The sequence below is a fragment of the Dunckerocampus dactyliophorus genome, chromosome 8 (genome assembly GCF_027744805.1).
Source record: "Dunckerocampus dactyliophorus isolate RoL2022-P2 chromosome 8, RoL_Ddac_1.1, whole genome shotgun sequence".
Classification (NCBI taxonomy): domain Eukaryota; kingdom Metazoa; phylum Chordata; class Actinopteri; order Syngnathiformes; family Syngnathidae; genus Dunckerocampus; species Dunckerocampus dactyliophorus.
The window spans coordinates 7,298,770-7,315,857 of record NC_072826.1 but is presented as its reverse complement, the minus strand read 5'-3'; the positions used below and the strand labels follow the sequence as shown (position 1 = coordinate 7,315,857).

General features: G+C 41.5%; 2 protein-coding genes across 3 annotated transcripts in view; one reads left to right on the top strand and one right to left on the bottom strand.

Annotated features, from left to right (window-relative positions):
- Nucleotides 1–11,784, top strand: part of LOC129186551 (ataxin-7) — a 35,335-nt gene extending 23,551 nt beyond the window's left edge. For both annotated transcript variants that reach the window (XM_054784918.1, XM_054784919.1), the window contains 8 exons: nucleotides 708–993; nucleotides 1,715–2,049; nucleotides 2,264–2,346; nucleotides 3,594–3,880; nucleotides 4,038–4,227; nucleotides 4,346–4,467; nucleotides 5,446–6,589; nucleotides 8,684–11,784. In XM_054784918.1, the coding sequence (XP_054640893.1) occupies nucleotides 708–993; nucleotides 1,715–2,049; nucleotides 2,264–2,346; nucleotides 3,594–3,880; nucleotides 4,038–4,227; nucleotides 4,346–4,467; nucleotides 5,446–6,589; nucleotides 8,684–8,701 (2,465 nt within the window). In that variant the 3' untranslated portion in view covers nucleotides 8,702–11,784. The remainder of the gene's footprint in view (nucleotides 1–707; nucleotides 994–1,714; nucleotides 2,050–2,263; nucleotides 2,347–3,593; nucleotides 3,881–4,037; nucleotides 4,228–4,345; nucleotides 4,468–5,445; nucleotides 6,590–8,683) is intronic.
- Nucleotides 11,631–15,594, bottom strand: psmd6 (proteasome 26S subunit, non-ATPase 6). The gene is made up of 8 exons (XM_054784920.1): nucleotides 15,302–15,594; nucleotides 14,726–14,931; nucleotides 13,477–13,622; nucleotides 13,181–13,400; nucleotides 12,978–13,086; nucleotides 12,704–12,872; nucleotides 11,906–11,983; nucleotides 11,631–11,825 (listed from the first exon to the last, which is right to left on the bottom strand). Exons 1-8 carry the CDS (start codon nucleotides 15,444–15,446, stop codon nucleotides 11,729–11,731), a joined length of 1,170 nt encoding a protein of 389 aa, XP_054640895.1. The 5' UTR covers nucleotides 15,447–15,594; the 3' UTR covers nucleotides 11,631–11,728.
- Between the last annotated feature and the right edge of the window lie 1,494 nt (nucleotides 15,595–17,088).

Sequence of the window (17,088 nt, the reverse complement as noted above, 5' to 3'; positions counted from 1 at the left end):
TGATAAGAGTTCTGTGTTGTCTGACTATCTGAAACTGTGAACATGTTTGGCTGACGCTCATGTGTGTGGCGCTGCATGTGAGGAGCTACTTTTGCTGATATTATTCTAGTTACATTTGCTGATATACTTTTGGTGTGGTTGCATATTATAACAAACAAAGCTCCGTTATTGGAATTGTATCAGCATTGCCACATTGCCAAATTTGGGTATCAGATCGGAAGTGAAAAAAAGTGGATTGGTACATTCCTAACTTTTATACCAAATAAGTGTGGTTAATACTGGAGTCTTGTTGCTTTAAATGTGAGTTTGCTTAATTCATGTAACCTCCAGTTCTTCTCTTCTTCCCAACACCCCTTGTTATGGGTCATCCATCTTCTGAAATAAGTATTGCAAGAAAGCCATAAAAACCAAACACTTGGGCAGAGTTATTCATTTGATGCTCGCTGAACTGAACTTCCATGCGGTACGCTAAGGTCTCGTCCGATTTAGATTTCAACAGGGGCCCATTTTCTCGAACAAGTGTAGCCAAAAAAAAGGCAAAGTCCACCCTGAATTAGTCCTTAGGTGTTAGCTAAGCTGAGATCATGAGAGATTGAGATTTACCATCTGAAATTATTCCATTTGGAAGGGCATAGTATGAATTGGATGGTTTGTTTAAACTTCTAAGATGGTCTTTCATACCAGACTGCTATGTGCTTTTCTTCCAGAGAGAAGACATAATTCGCCCATCAAGTCGGCCTCCAACTCACCTTTCCCTTTGTCGGGAAGGAACAGGAGTAGTAACAGTGGTCTCGGGCCCGGACTGGGACCAGGGTCTGTTGCTGGACTAACAAGTGGTGGGATCTTTGGTCGAACCTCTACTGCAGGATCTACCTTATCTTCCTCTGTAACATCCTCATCATCCTCCTCCAATCCCAAACTACTAAAACCAGCCAAAGAGAAACTGCCCGGCATTTCCTTTCCTCCCTTCAGGATGCTCCAGCCAGACAAGATGTAAGTGTCACTCACCTCTGACAGAATTTTGTTGTGCTAGATGTACTCTATATGTTTTTTAATATCTTTACCAATGCTGTATTTGTATTATGCATATTGTGCACTTTGGGTTAACATTATCAAGTGGTGGGCCAGCAAAAAATATTAGAATATTTGGTCCAAATGTCTGTTTGGAAGTGTCAAGTAGTAGTATTATATATTAATTATATATTAGTAATAGTCATGGAGCGTGTTCATTGACAGGCCGCCAGTGCTCCTGGTGTAGTTTTTTGTTTTGTTGTTTTTAGGTTGTTTGCTAATTTGCTTTATGTTAGAGTTTTACGTATTTGAAATATGACCAATGTCTGTTATTGTGGAGTATATTCAGCAGAGTTTCAAAGACACCAAGGATAGACTGTTGACACAGGTTAGGTTCAATTTGCGTTTTGTGTCAGCAAGCTGTGTTAAACCCATGACCAGTACTTGTCCTTTGTGTGTGCAGTATAATGTACAAACTTGTGTGTTGTAGATATGTCATATACAGTATATCACAACACACCTAAACGGTTTGTTTCTCAACCTGTCTTTTTGAATTATGGATCATGAGACTTATGTTTTGTCCCTCCAGCTCCACCCATATGTGCACATTTGTCTCTTACCATGCGTTTCTAACCGGCTCTTTGTTTCTAACTCTCAGCTTCCTCCTTGCTGCCCTCTTCATTTCTGTAACCTTCTCTTCCAGCCTCACACCGGCTGTCAAGGTGGAGAAGATGCTTCTGAATGTGGACTCGTCAGCTAAGCTGGTGCAGGCTCCCTCTGCCCCCCCAACCACTTCATCCTCCTCAACATCTTCCTCTAGCACCACTGTGAGCTCCAACACTACCACCACCACCATCACCACCTCCTCATCCTCAGCCCTTAAACCAGGCCTTAACTGTCCCTCCATACCAAAGCCTCCCTTACCGACCCCAGGACAAATCCCTAATGGCAAAGGCCACCTGTCTATATCGGACAAAAAGCAGGAAAACAGCAGCAGCAGTGCTAGTAGCAGACGCCACCTTAACAAGAAATTGACAGGTGAGCTGGGGTGTGGGAATGGTGGACTTCCTAAACTAAACTGTTCAATACGGTATATAAATTGTTTGGTTAAAGTACATAGTTGAATAATCTTCCACTCAGCATATTTATTTTTGGTTTTTTTCTGCCCCCTAAAATAAAATGTTATCATAAATGATTTTCTTCCCACTGTGTATGTAATTTAATATAATTGAATGTTTTTACTCCTGATCAGAACGTGAGTTCAATCCAGACATACACTGTGGCGTTATGGATGTGACAGCACGGAAACCCTGCACAAGATCCCTAACATGCAAGGTAACCAGGATCTTGCTTCTCTGCGATATTTTCTTAGTACTGTAGCTCATGTAGTACAGTCGTAACTCGCTACATTGCTCCCTTACTCTATTGTGGTTTTTTAAAAATTTATTAATAAGTGATGGCTGTTTTGTGGTTGACAACGGCCCCTTATTAGTCATAAAATATTGAAAGACAAGTCACATGTAGTATTCTGGTCATTAGGTGTCAGTAATGACACAAAACATTGATAAGACATGACATTACATTACCTTAACACTACATGTCCGACATGATTGAGTGAAAAAAAGTTTTCCTTCCATTCCATGTGGAATTGGCAATTTTTTTTTGCCTTTTTACATTGTCTTTCTTCCTTACTCTGTTTGAAACCCTTTTTAAACTTTAGAATAAACAAATTGGAGACTAACTTGTTAGCTCGCTAGCATGCTATGCAGAAAACCGTGGCCGTCTCTTGTATCCCTGCAGTGATCCCGTAGCCTGCGCTTTAGGAATGCGGTGTAAACAAAGAATAATAGGAGTGTAAAGTTAACTATAGGGGTGTTATTTCATGTCTGCAGGGCTCTAATAATGATAAAAAAATATATTTAGAAAGTCAGACAGGTTTTCTGTGCTCCAACTACAGAAATATTAAATTTATTAATATTGAATCCTACTTCACAGAAATTCACTTTGGTCTGGAACCAATTAACAGCGATAAGCGAGGGACGGCTGTATTACTTTTTAATATTCACAGTGATGTGAAGTATGTTTGGATGCCAAATATACAGTAGCTGTCAGAGGTTTACATACGCTTATCATAGATATTAATGCCATTGACTTTTGAGCCCTTAGGCGCAGACTCAAATACATACATACATACAACCCCACTAATATTTGGTTAAACGTTCCTTAGCAAGTTTCACCTCAACCACACTTTTTTTGCCATCAACAAGCTACTTGCATTATTCATGCTCAGTATTTGATATATTATACAGTATATACTGTATATTCTTGGCATTCTTGGTAGCTCAGAATGGTTCATATAAATTAAGGGCCCATAATTGAAATATAACATTTATGGTCATGATTGGTGTATGTAAACCTTCTCTCCACAACTGTATATTACCTCACCTTTTTAGAAAATGGTGCAATTGGTGCAACTGCATTGCACAATGTTATATCCAAGCCATCAATCCATGTTAAAACTGGAATCTGAGCAGGTGTTTTTCTCAGGCAAAAATTCTTACCTTTGACCTGTCTTTTGCCAGACACATTCCTTGAGCCAGCGGAGGGCAGTGCCAGGGCGGAGGAAACGCTTTGACACATTGCTGGCAGAGCACAAGAACAGAACAAAGGAGCGGGAGAGGGAGAGAGAGAGAGAACACCACCAAACCCATTCCCAGCAAACCCCCCCTCTCAGGGACCCACACCCCTCCCTTCATCTCCCCCCTTCTTATGATGTCCACCCGGTGGCTCATGGCAACGGACCCACCCCAGAAGCCACCAAGATTCAGCCATCCAACAAACCAAAATTTCATAGCCCTGGTCTTCCACGGTCAGTAATGATCTCTTGATGAAGTTTTCTTGTTTCTTTTACGCATTTAGTGTCACTAGACTATGGCATGTCATTACTGAGCAACAGTGTATGATATAATTTGTATTGTCACAGTGTAATAACTTGAGAATCACTTGGCGCTCTTTTTATCTCACAGACTAAACAACACACACGGGGCTGTTACCCCCTTAGACCCTGCAGTAGTCCACGAGTCCCCGCACCAATCCCAAAGTGCTCCCGATGGGTTTTCTCGAGCCTCCAGTGACGAGGGAGAGAATGATGAGCGTGAGGAGAGTGCTGACAAACTGCACTGTCAATATTCAGGTTATCACCCTCGACCGGTAGCTGTAAGTGTCCTCGACTATTATACGTTCCACTAAATAACTATTACACATTGTTCAGACTTAGACAATTGTTGATACCAAACAGTTGAATAAAACAAGTGATGCCCCATCTTGTTTTTAGTACTGTAAGTTTGGAAGTCGACTGTTTGGGAGAGGCTGTTACTCCTTCGACAGGCGATGGGACAAAATGCGATTTGCCCTCTCCACAATGTTGGACAAGCATGTCAACTCTCATATGTGGAAGTAAGTGCCCACTGATAATCTGCCATGTCATTTTATGGTCAGCATTTTAGGTTTTGTTTACATTTTTTACCAAATGTTGGTCCATCACCAACATTTGGTTAAAAATGTAAATGTTAAATTAAGTTGCATGTGTCACAGTGACAACATTTATAACGTGTAATGTTGTATTCACGGATCTTGTCCACAAGTTTGAATAAGCATGGTTTAGAACAGGGGTTCTCAAATAGTCTCGACCTGGGACCCACGTTTACCCCATTGGCCAATGGTCATTAAGTTGCGACCCACTTTTATTGAATTGGGATTTTTTTTTTTTTTTTTTTAAATAGACATAATGTTTTTAAACGTTAATACACATAATTACTTGTCCAAAGTGCATTTTAGAGGCATTTATTAAGGCACTGTATTCCGGAAATGACGAGGAACTTAACTGCATGCATAGAAATTATAGAAATTTAACATACATACATACATACATACATACATACATACATACATAAATAATTGAAAGTTGCAATGGATTAAAACTATAATAAAACGAATAATAAAAACAACAAAAGATTATAAAAATTGGAGATAACCACAAAAGCAGATATTCCAACTATAACTGTGCAGTGATTGAAACTATTCTCTATTTTACTTCAAAATAATACAAAAAAAACATCTGCTGTATATTATGTACTTTTACGTAATTTTTTGTTGCTCACCCAGGAAGAATCCGTGAACCACTTTTGGGTTCTGACCCACCAGCGTAGAATCGCTGGTTTAGAGTATACAGTAGAGTTTTACACAGTTGGTTGTATGTAGTGTAGGTTATATAGGATTACATGTGAAATGTTCCCTTACAACTTCAGGGAGTTTCATGCGCCTTTACAGCAACAAATTGCTAATTCGATCGTCATTTTTATATCTCCTATATGTGAAGTGCAGCACTGTTCAAAGTTTGTTTCAGATGCTAAATCCTGAATATTCTTTCCACAGGAAAATCCCCTTGGCCTTGGAGAACAGCTCCTCTTTTGCACCTACCCATAAGACAAGCACAAATTCCCATAGTAGCACCCCTTCTTCAGGCTTCCTGGGCCCACCCTCCACCTTGACCCAGACCCCCTATAGCCAATCGTACGAGGGCAAGCCTCTGCTCCCCTATGGGACCACCTTAAATGCCCGCAGCTCTCCGCAAGGAGGGTCTGAGCACCCGGCCTACGGCACCACGCAGGCCCGACAAGTGTCTTCGTCGCCGCAGATGCCTTCAGCCCATTTGTCCTCCTCCACTTCTCCTTTAGCTCCTTCTCTCGCCTCAGGCCGGGCGCTTAAGTCCCGTCCCTCTGGCAGCAGCACTACAAAGTCATTGTCCTTCAGGCCCAAGGAGACCTCCACTGGCTCCTCCACACCTGTCATCCCCACTCCAGTGGGTGGGGGTAGCATTGGAGCAAACAGTCACAGTAGCAGCACCAGCTTCAGCTCGGGAAAGAAGAGGAAGAATAGCTCTATCCTCTCATCGTCCCATAGCTCCTCCGAACTCCCTAATGCCAACTATTTTCCCTCATCGTCTTTCAAGAAGAACTGTGCAAATGTCGGCAGCTCAGGGAGCACTTACCACCACAGCTCACTAGGTTCTTCATCCTCATCCTCATCGTTATCTTCCTCCCATAGTGGAGTCCACAGTGTAGGCCTCAACTGTGGCCCCAGCGTGCGCACAAACTCCCTCAACCTCAAGGCTGAGCTTTCCAGAGGATCGGCGGGCAGCTCCTCGGGCCCGCCAGCGCGAGGTCCTCCTTCAGGCAGTTCTGCAGAGTCCATCAAGCGCATGAGTGTGGTGATGAACAGCAGCGACTCCACCCTCTCTCTGGGGCCTTTCGTCCACCACCAGTCCTCAGCGGAGCACCACACCAGCTTCAGCCACCACTCCTCGGATGGGCGCCTGGAGAGCAAAAAACGCAAAAGCTCTCCTGCCGCCAGCGGTGTTAATAGCGGCGGTGGAGGAGGGGGAATCGGTGAAGGTGGGGGTCCTGGACCGGGTAGACACAAGGTGACCAAGTCACCTGCCATTAACAACATTCATGGGAAACATGGGCGGAGCGTTCCAGGGACGCCGGGGATGCCCAACAACTCCCATTTACATCAGGTGGGTTGTGTGCTGCGGAAATGTGCTTGTATGTGACACACCTGGTGTATTGTATTTGTCTTAGTGGATGATAAATGTATAAAAGTATAAAGAACTCTAACATATTTGATGTTAATTTTGAAAAAAAAAAACGTCTTCAAGCCCAAAACTGATTTGAGGCATACTGTAGAGCAGGGGTGTCAAACTCATGCCATGAAGGGCCGAGACGCTGCAGCTTTTCTTTCCAGCCGTTCACTCAAGCAGGTGATTTTAATGATCAACACCTCCTTCGATTTAAGGGAAGGAGCTCATCAGTTGAATCACCTGCTGGAGAAACTGGTTGGAGAGAAAACCTGCAGTGTCTCTGGCCTCCATGCTACGAGTTTTGACACATGAGCTGTAGAGCATCTAAAGTCAAATCCACCTGTGGTCACACAATTCAGAATTTGTCTAAAGCAGGGGTGCCCATTCGGTCGATCGCGAGCTACCAGTCAATCACACAAATGTCACTTTGTAGATGTCATATGACATGAGTCAGCTGACATTAAACTCCCCTCCTGATTCGCTGGTGCGCAAAGATTAAGCGGTGAACAGACATCTCAAGCTACACGCAGAGATGCAACTGTCATCTTTATTGTTCTGAGTATGGATAAACTAACTTAACAAAGATGCCTAGATCTATAACAAAAGTTATCCCTTCCTTTGTAGCGGCTAGTTAATGTAGAAAAAAAGTGAATTGTTTGATGGCTTTGCGTTGCGTCCTGAACTCCACTATAGAAATGGGTGTTTTCTACACTTCTGTCTGTTAAACTATTATTTCATGATTAACTGGAAAATGCGCCCATTGCTGAAAGCTTTTTAATATGTTGCCTTGACTTCGGCTGCATTGTCTTTTGCATAATCATTTTCATTTCTTGTATATCTAATGTTTGATAGCAAATGCTAACTGGACGTAATACATGAATGGGATACTGTGTGTCTAATGAACGCCACGTAGCTATTTTGACCGACATACTACTCGGGTACACAGCAATATGTACACAACTATTGAGGAATTATGTGTAATTTTCTTTTTTGCCATACTGAATTGAATTGTGAATTATTGAATAATATCAACTACTTTGGTTATCTGTAAACTTTGAAACTGAATGTGAAATACTAACATTATTACATTATCATTCTCACTTCTATCATAGTTAATGTTGTTTTTATGTGTTAATATTTAGTTTTACAATGTATGACAGTTGACAAGAGGTTATTAAGTGACATTGACCCTGAGTTTGACCCTGGAATGGATCATTTATATATCCAGTGGGAAAAACAAATTGTGAAATAGACGAGGCAGGCGGCATGGCTCAGGTGGTAGAGTGGTCGTCTCCCAACCTGAAGGTTGTGGCTTCAATCCTTCAGATCGTGTTGAAGTGTCCTTGGGCAAGATACTGAGCCCCCTGTTGCTCCTGATGCTGCATCATCAGTAGGAAAATGTGCCAGCAGTGTCCGCCTACAAGGCAATCAAAGCGCTAAACAAGTTACCATTTAGGATTACAAAAGTCACTATAGCGCATATTTACATAATATTTATAACCATGTATTGTTTTGTGACCATATAACCAAATATAGTGTAGCTCAGCTTTCATTTGTCATCTGTTTGAAAAGGAAAACCTTTCGTGAAATATTTTTTTCCCCCATACAAATAATGTAAATCCATTTAATCTGTTTTAGACACCCAAAAATATTAACAAAAAACATTTTATAGAGCATATTTATAATTTGGCATGTAGATAACGCAAAATACATATTAAACATCACTTTTACCTTTATTGAAGACTGTTGTTGGCGAAAAGGGGAGAGATGCCTTTGTACTTTGTGATGAGTTACAGTATTTCTTGAGCCTCTGTGCAAACGGACTAGCTTGTTACGTGCAATGTTTGGCCATAGGATAACTGAGACGGTATATGAAAATGGGCAAATGTTTTTGTTGAAAACCAAATCATATGAAAAGTGCGTTGTGTGAAAAGCGAGGTACCACTGTAATATTCTGTAGAGACCACTTTAATATTGCCATGGATTCAGCTCACACAAAATGACATCTTTGCTTTTGTACCTTTCATGCAGCCAAAGGCTCGTCCCTGACAGCGGTGTCCGCCTGCAGAGTGTTTGGAGGCGGCACGAGGACGGGGAATAGTCTGGAGCACTCCCCTCTGGACCGTATGAGGCCTTCTTTGATGAAAATCCACATTACTCTCAGTTTCCCACAATCCTCAGGGTGGAGATGATCTGGACCGCCAGTGAAGTCAAATGTCCGTACTATTTCTCCCAAAGCCATGTCTGTTGGAGGGGTGGGGCGCAGCGGTGCTCAAAAGGGATACGTCACATGTGGAGCTCTGGCTCTGTGGTGGGGGGGGGGGGTCATATATGAGCCAGGCACAAACTTCTACTCATCCCAGTATTCCGTGAGGTCTTCCAGATGAGCCCAGCGCAAGAGGAAGGAGAGCGACAGCCATGGGTCTCCGGGGGCACAGTTTGTTTCCAGGGAGGGGCGGGTGTGTGCTCTGTGGCCACAGGCTGTCAGGATGCTGAGCAAGTGGGGAGACAACAAGCCGATCTCTTCCGTGTGTGTGTGTGCGTGTGACAGTGAGAGAGAGAGAGAGAAAGTGAGTCTGTGCTGAGTATTTTTCTCATGTCAGAATCTGCTGGACTACTGGAATTTCCGACTTAATTTCACCCCCCGCCTGATCTCAGAAGCCTTGAAAGGAGAGCAGGAGGAGCAGCAAACGTGGTGCACCACCTTAAAAGACACGGAATCGCTTTTTTTCACGCTTCATCAGTCGGACTCTCTGCTCACTCCTTTTGGGGGGGCTACATGCGGTAGCTAGAGAAGGGCCGCTAGGGACAACCCTGTACGTGGTTTTTTTTTTTTTTGATTCCCCTGAAGCATTATGCAAGTGTTACCTTTTTATGATTTTTCTTACAAGCTTTTACACTGAACTACAAAGAGTCTTTGTAGATGTGGTTGAGGATGGTTGCGCTTTCAAATGCGAAAGGGTCACCTGACCTGACCCTCTTGTTTGAGTCTTTTGTCAGATGAGACAGCTAGAATTTCAGAATCTTTTCAGTGTGCAGAATGATAGCCACAGTAAGACCTGCTCCCCAACTGTGAACAGCACTAAATAACTTCTCTCCACAGGTAATGCTTGTGTGCTCACTAAGCGAGCCGTAAGCTGCTTTGCCAACTACTTGGTGTGTTTTCCCAACTTTTAAGTGGAGGTTGGGCTGGTGAAGTGGTTGAAGGTGCATTGCCTGTGGTGGATATCCAGAATCTGTGCAAATCGTGTTATTGCCACAATCTTTTCTCTGTTAAATATCACAATTACTGTGGGAGATCCACAGCTGTCTGTGGACCTATGTGAATTGTAATGTTTTTTTTTCCTCCCCCTGCTTAGGGAATCAGGTATGGTACGTCTTAACTGGAGCAAACTTTATGCACGTCAGCTGTCTTCAGTGGGTGTTTTGTCCCTGTTGTGTGTTTAGCGGGACCCGAAACCCCTGGACTTTGATTTGCTCGGCTTGGGTCGATAGAAGGCCAGCATTGTACTTTGAATTCCTTGAGTCAAAATGGAGTCTTAAGTCGGGCAATACGCTGCACTCGGTAGATCAGCTTCAAGTTGGCTTGGTGGTGCGAGATTCATGCAGATGGCTTCAAAGGACATATTCCAATATTTGGCCACACCTCCACTGATGTCAGTTAAGAGTGGAAACACACAACTTTAGCTTTTTTTCCCCTTGTAGCTTATCTATTTAAAGTTATGAACTTACCCCTATTTGAGAAGACGTATTTTGTTAACGAATTGTACATAAATCAAATGTGTATTTTTGCACAGGCATTTTTTGTACATGCATACATTTTTGGGTACCGTTTTAAAAAGAGTCCTTATTTATTTAAAAAGCCAGAATTTGATGAAGTGTTTCACTGCCAAGTCTATATAATGCAATACATGGAGATATATATGTATAGAAGCAGAAGCCTCTCGTGAATCATGGACTTAAGGGACAGCGGTGAAGTGTTTTTCCACTGTAGCATGTTTCTGTTGACAGCGAATACCTTTATCACTTTTCAAGGTCTCAAATCACCTGTGCTTTTACGACACATATTATGTTGCCTATGAATCAACACAGCTAATGTACCTGTGTGACCCAATCGGCCCGTGATGGTCTACTGTCCCACAGGCTTTGTCTCAATGGACCCGCAAGTCATACACTTTACCTTAAGACACGTTTCATGCTTGTTTTTGAAGGCTGATGGGACTAAAGCAGTCATCTGCATTGTCATTGCCAAACAAGTCATTTGAGCCCACAGCTTTTTAAAAGAAATATCAAATTAAGAAAGTGCCTGAATTCGTTTCACCCTGACTGTTTGAGGACAGTGTTTTTTTTTTTTTTTTTTACCTTACTTGAATGTTCAAAGTGTTGCATTCGAATCTGCCTATGAACCCTAAATGTGGTAAAAACATGAGCTTGTCAGCTGCCCAGTATCAGAACATGTAGTATTGTGTGTGTTTTTACGAGACGGACAAGACGCTAACATTTCCTGTCATCAGTGTGTGTGTGTGCGTGTGGCTGAAGCCTCCTCTGGTTTACTGGGAGTTGTACATCACAACATTCAATCTTATCCTTTGTTTACCTTGGAACTCCACTGACAGACATCTCAACTGAAGGTGAATTATTGTGAGGATGTTTTTCTCAATAGAACCATAGACTTGGAATGTGAACGTAAAAGAATACAGCTAATGTCTGGGAGGAGAACTCAAACCTTCATATGACAAAAAAAAAGCCTGTAATTGTTTTTTTTCCTTGAACATCAAATCATTTTCAGCTAGACTTTTATGTATTGGCTGCTATGTAATTCATGAACAAAAACATAAGTTAGAAGTAATATTTAAAGAAAAAAAGATTGTATAGTATATTTGTTTTGTAACAAGTTTGTGTAAATAAAATAATTTATACTATTTATATGAAGAAAGTGTCTCTGCCTCCTTCCTCATATTTCAAAAACAACAGCGTCAACAGTCAAACATTTTATTATGTACACAATTGAATTTGTCAAACTACTGGGTGTAAGAAAACCATGGAAGAATCCACCTTGCTGACATAATCCCATGTTTACATGTTGATAACTCTTGACAACTTCTGGACTCTGTTGAGCAGCAAGTCCCCCTTCTTAATGGTCTCCTGGTACTGCCAGTTTTTGCTATCAGGTCTGGCAGACGAAAAGGGAAGGAATACCATTTATATTCTTTGAGTTATTGCCGAGCAGTACTCGAGTCTGATGAATGTTACCTGTTTGTTTCCACGATCTCGTTCACTTTATCAATTTTACAGTGGAGACGTCCTGCAGCGATGAATCGGGACAGCTCCCTGAGACAAATGACCAATGATGTTGTAAAGACAAGTCTGTTTTGATATAAAACCTGCACACCTGTTGCAGGGAGCCACAAGTATACACAGTACATCAAGCACTACAAATCAGTGCACTTCTATTGCAAAAGGTGGCAAAGATGACCAAAACATCCATCATTTGTGACATCCCTCCATTGAGGTACCAACCACAGTCAAATTTCCAAGTTCACTGTTGTTTTGGGTTTGTTTTCAGAGAGCTACTCACTTGCTTCTCTCGCGAGACTTGGCAGCACTAACGCACATCTAACATCGCAGCAGGATAATCATCAAACAAGTTGCAATATTTCACAGGTTAGTGGTTGTGTGTGTAATTATAATGTACAAGTGTGTAAGTATTACTATATAACAGTGTAGTAAGAGTATCAAATGTAAAACTGTAGGATAGGGGTATGTGTGTATGAGTCTTGTCTACTGCATCAGGTAGTACAAATGTAAATGTGACTATAGGGGTGTTATTCCATGTCTAGAGGGCTTTAATATTGTTAAAAACTGCCTTTAGAAGGTTGGAAAAAATGTTCTATGCTTTAACTACAAAATACTTGATTTATAAACAAGGAAGCCTACTTCACTGAAATTCACTTATCACAGTTGCTTCTGCAACCAATTAACCATGATATGCCCAGCACTACGCTATACCGTCATACATATGGTATACGCTTCACGTGTAGGAGCACTTACTGGTCGATGAACTCTGTGCTGACGCCAAAAGCCTCGGCCATGTAACCCAGTGTGAGAGAGCGGTAGGACTCCAGGAGCTGGCTGTAGGCTTGGATCCTCATCTCTCTTACATAATAGCGGTAGTGTGGGGCAAAGAGCCAGTCCTTCTTCATCTCCTGCTCCACTGTGGCTGCGGAACCAATGATAAACACAGGTGAGCTGGAGCATGTACCAGAGCGAAAAGGATGCAAACAGACTTGGAGATAGCCATAGAGAGGCTTGAAATGATCCTCACCCAGAGACTGGAAGAAGACAGAGTAACGACACTCGTAGAGGGAGAAAAGATACTGACGGACCGCAGGCAGGCTGTGCAGCACCTCCAGGATCTCGGCTCCTTTTATTACCTGAAACAAGCATTACTGTCATATGTAGAATGTACTAGTAGTAGTTGTACAGCGACGATCTTGCAAGCAGAGCCATTGTCTCCTCCTACTGTACCTTCTCCCGAAGGTCAGGCCGTTTGAGGGCAATCATGCACACGTAGACCGTGTAGGTGACAAATGTCTTGTAATCCATGAGCTCGTAGGACGTGAAGGTGGAGACCGTGTCGAGAAAGAGCTCGGCGGCTTGCTTGAAATCCCTGATGGCCACGCAGTACAGACCCTGGTAGACTTTCAGTCGATTCCTCCTGTCCCAGTCCCCCCCTTCTTCAATGAGACTGCAAGAGAGGAGATATGATATGTATTTTTTAAAAATAGAACAAAAGAAAAAAACCTTGACAGGAGTGTCATTACCTCTTGGCTTTCTCCGAGTTGCGTGTGATGAGGTCACTGTCCATGTAGAAGAGGCCGATCCTCAATAGGTAGAAGACGATGTCTAGTCGATGACCCAGAGCCACGGTTTTGTCATAGGTCTTCCTGAACGCTGTTAAGGCGCCCTCCTGTGGAAGCACAAGGTATAACAAGATTTTTTTTCTAAATGTGTGGGCACACACAACTAGTGAAAGTACAGATACAAGTGTGCACATTTAGATATCAACATGTCATTCGTTATTTCATTCCCATCCAAGACATTTTCACAATAAAAGAAAACGACATATTTTAAGAGTTATAATCAGACATTGTGCCGATCAAGAATACATGCTTAAACACATGAAACTCAATGTTTGGTGGAAACAAAAGGTATGCAAATTATATTTTGAAATGAAAATGTAAATAGGGCAACATGCGTCAATTATGTGAAAGGTCTGAATATAATATATCTAATTATGACTGCTATTATATTGGAAGATATTATTTTTAATTATGCATTGTTATTTGTGTGCAAATATACTAAAATATATTTAACAATACTGTTATTAGCATTCAGTTGCAGTTGTCCCTCGATTGTAAACAGGTTTTCTATGCCATAACTACGAAAATATTCCATTTATAAATCAGGAATTGTACTTTGTGGAAATTAACTTATTGTGGTCGAGCCTAGAACCAATTAACCATGATAAACGAGGGATTATTGTATACAGATACTTCTAAAGTGATGGAATTAAAAAGCACATTTTCTATATCTCTTTGTTAAAAACATGGTCTTATTCTGATGCTAACGTTAGCTATGTAAATCGGTTGCACTATAATCAGATTACAGCCAAGTGTTTAACAAAGACAAAGAAAAATGTACCTTTTCATTCCGCCTCATTGAAAGTCTGCCAACTGTCTTCATCCTATTCATGTCTTTAAAGACTGACATCCCCCAGGTCTGGCTCTCTTGGTACCCCACAAACCTCTGATTTGTTCCGTGAACTTGCAGCATTTCTTTCATGCAGTTGTTTTTTGAGGTTAGTGTGTTTTTGGCATTTGCAGCATTTGTTTTAAATCCTGAAGCATGTACGTCACTGTTGTATTTGTTTTTCAGCATTTTACAGTTGCATTTGGTTTTGGATCATCTCTGTGTTTGGAGCAACTGCCCCTGCCCACCACCGCTGATCTGTGCTGGTGTACCTCACGCTACGCCTGATGAATTGACGCTCTGTGTCGATGAGGTATTTACCTTATCGCCGATCCTGATCAGATATTCCGCTTTGGCCATCATAGCATCTCTGATCTCACTCTCTCCGAGGTTCTTCTCAGCATCCTCCAACACGTCGTCAAGCCTCTTCAGCTCCTCCTCGTTTGCCTTCTTCATTTTGCTGACCAGGTCACCGTCCAGCTGCCACTTGAGGTCCTTGCACAAGCTTTCATAGTAGGGGGCCATGTCTATGAAACAACAACATGCATCACTCAACAACATTGGTAAAAACACACACAATTCACTTCTAATTGTGGTGGAACAACGACGATTGACGCGATTGACCAAATGACCAAACGTCATTTGGTCATTTTGTGATTGCGTTACAAAACTTCACATTATTTTATATTCAACTCATCAATCAAGCTTACACAGTATAGTAATAATCGGTTATGTTCGTGCTGTTAGCATGAATTAGCAAACCGCTGTAGCAACCTTACTTTTTTGTCCACGCTTGTTGAAGCACTTAGACAACATACAAATACATAATGCTTGTATGTGTACGTGTCAAATTTTGATTCGTAAATGTCAGCATAACGTATTGATATGCTAACTCACTGTTCGCTTTGATAGCGTCCATGAGCTCCGTCTTCACTTTAGCATCTTGTCGGTGACCGTCCATTGTGAGCAAAAACTTTAGCTGCGCTATCCTCAGGTCGGGGTTCTTAGGCAGACCCTCTTCTTCGAGATTCTCTAACGGCATGTTTCGTCAAAAGGGGGCAAGGAGTGAAGATAAATAGAGCTTCCTGTGTGAGGACAGGTAGCGGAGACGGTAGGTATTATGCTAGCCAACGATGACTACGGGAAACACCAGAATGTGTTGTTTCCGCCGGAGTGTCAGTCAAAGAGGACAAAAAAAAGAGGTAAGACATGTGTTAATAACAAGCCAATTTTTTGCTTACTTCCCCCTGCCGGCCACAACTACAAATGACAATCTTTATGTTAAAAAAGGGTGTTAACTTTTTTGGCTGAATAGCGTTATTTTACAATGAAGTTAATAAAATTGTCATTGTGCCAATGTGCCATGTTATACTACACCCGTTTTCAAAACGTTCTCTTCTTGTGAACAAAATTTAAACGACAAACAAAATATTATAGCTGTCAAAATGTTAATGGTGTGAATACATAAATAAGTGGGGTAGGATGGAATACAATCTCCTTCTTCCTGGTCCTTTTCAGACATGTTGAATTGGACAAATTTAACCACGTGATGTTCCAAATAAACTAACCAAGCTATACCCCTTATTTTGTTGTTATGGCATGAAATTATTGGTAATTTCCTACAGTTTACATGCACGGTCGATTTATTTTCAATCGGTTCCAATGATTATTTCCCACCATCAGCACAATGGCAATGGTTTTGTTTATTTTGAACATGCATGCAATATTGAAGTACCTCACATGTGTACATTTACACAAGTCGACATGTCTAAAAAGGAATAGGAAGAAGCAGAGCTTATTCAACCCTACCCCTTCTTGTGTCACTGAAATGACTAATGTTCACATCCTGTGCTCAGTATCCTGTTTTTTAATAATACAACTTAAATATGCGATATAGTAGAATTTAAAATAGTTCGTAGATAGCTTTTACAGGAGAGTAAGAACACTATTCATTGTAAATTATCAATCCTAGGTACAGTAACTGAGATAGACTGAGGTTGTGAGGGTTGGCCTTCATAGGACACAAACACATTGAGAAACAAAAAAACAACCTGGTTAAAGTTCTTTATTCACCACTTGAAACAAATGAATAGTGGACGATTTAAGATAATTACAAAGACTTCATGGAAGATTGCATCAGAACACATACGTGACTCAGGCATATTTGTGCTTTCTCCAGTCAGAAAGTGTAAGAAGTTAATGATAAGCAGCCCGAGGTATTTAACAGTGTCTGTTCAGGCCACATGTGTCTCTGAAGAGTTCAGTGCCACTAAAGGACCACATGGAATCTTTGCTGCAGCAGCTGGTAGGCTTTTACTTAATGCGATTCATGGAGTTTAATGTTTCGTTTAATGTTTTTAATTAATTTGGAACAGTGAGACTTGAACTGGAATGCAATATGTTTCCATCCACTGTCAAGCTTTTAAACCTCAATTTCAAGTTGCTCATTGTGCTGCACAGCCCTGACCTCGGTGAAGATATGTCATGTTTTTTCAACTCAGCAACTCCTCCAAATTATTTTTGCTCTGTCATTCCAAATGTCCATTATCTAAGTTATATTTTAACCATTAAATCCACACAAACGTTGCCTGGTACACATGAGACGTCACGTGATGAATTTGAAGAAAACTATAAATGGTTGGCAACTTGTATTGTTCAGAATACAAATGGTAAAATATTCTTTG

Coding starts and splice junctions, on each gene's coding strand:
- psmd6 (XM_054784920.1), bottom strand. CDS start 15,446: ATGCCGTTAGAGAATCTCGAAGAAGAGGGTCTGCCTAAGAACCCCGAC. Junction 14,932..15,301: donor GGACGCTATCAAAGCGAACA/GTGAGTTAGCAT, acceptor GTTGTTTCATAG/ACATGGCCCCCTACTATGAA. Junction 11,984..12,703: donor AGCACAGAGTTCATCGACCA/GTAAGTGCTCCT, acceptor CATTTGTCTCAG/GGAGCTGTCCCGATTCATCG.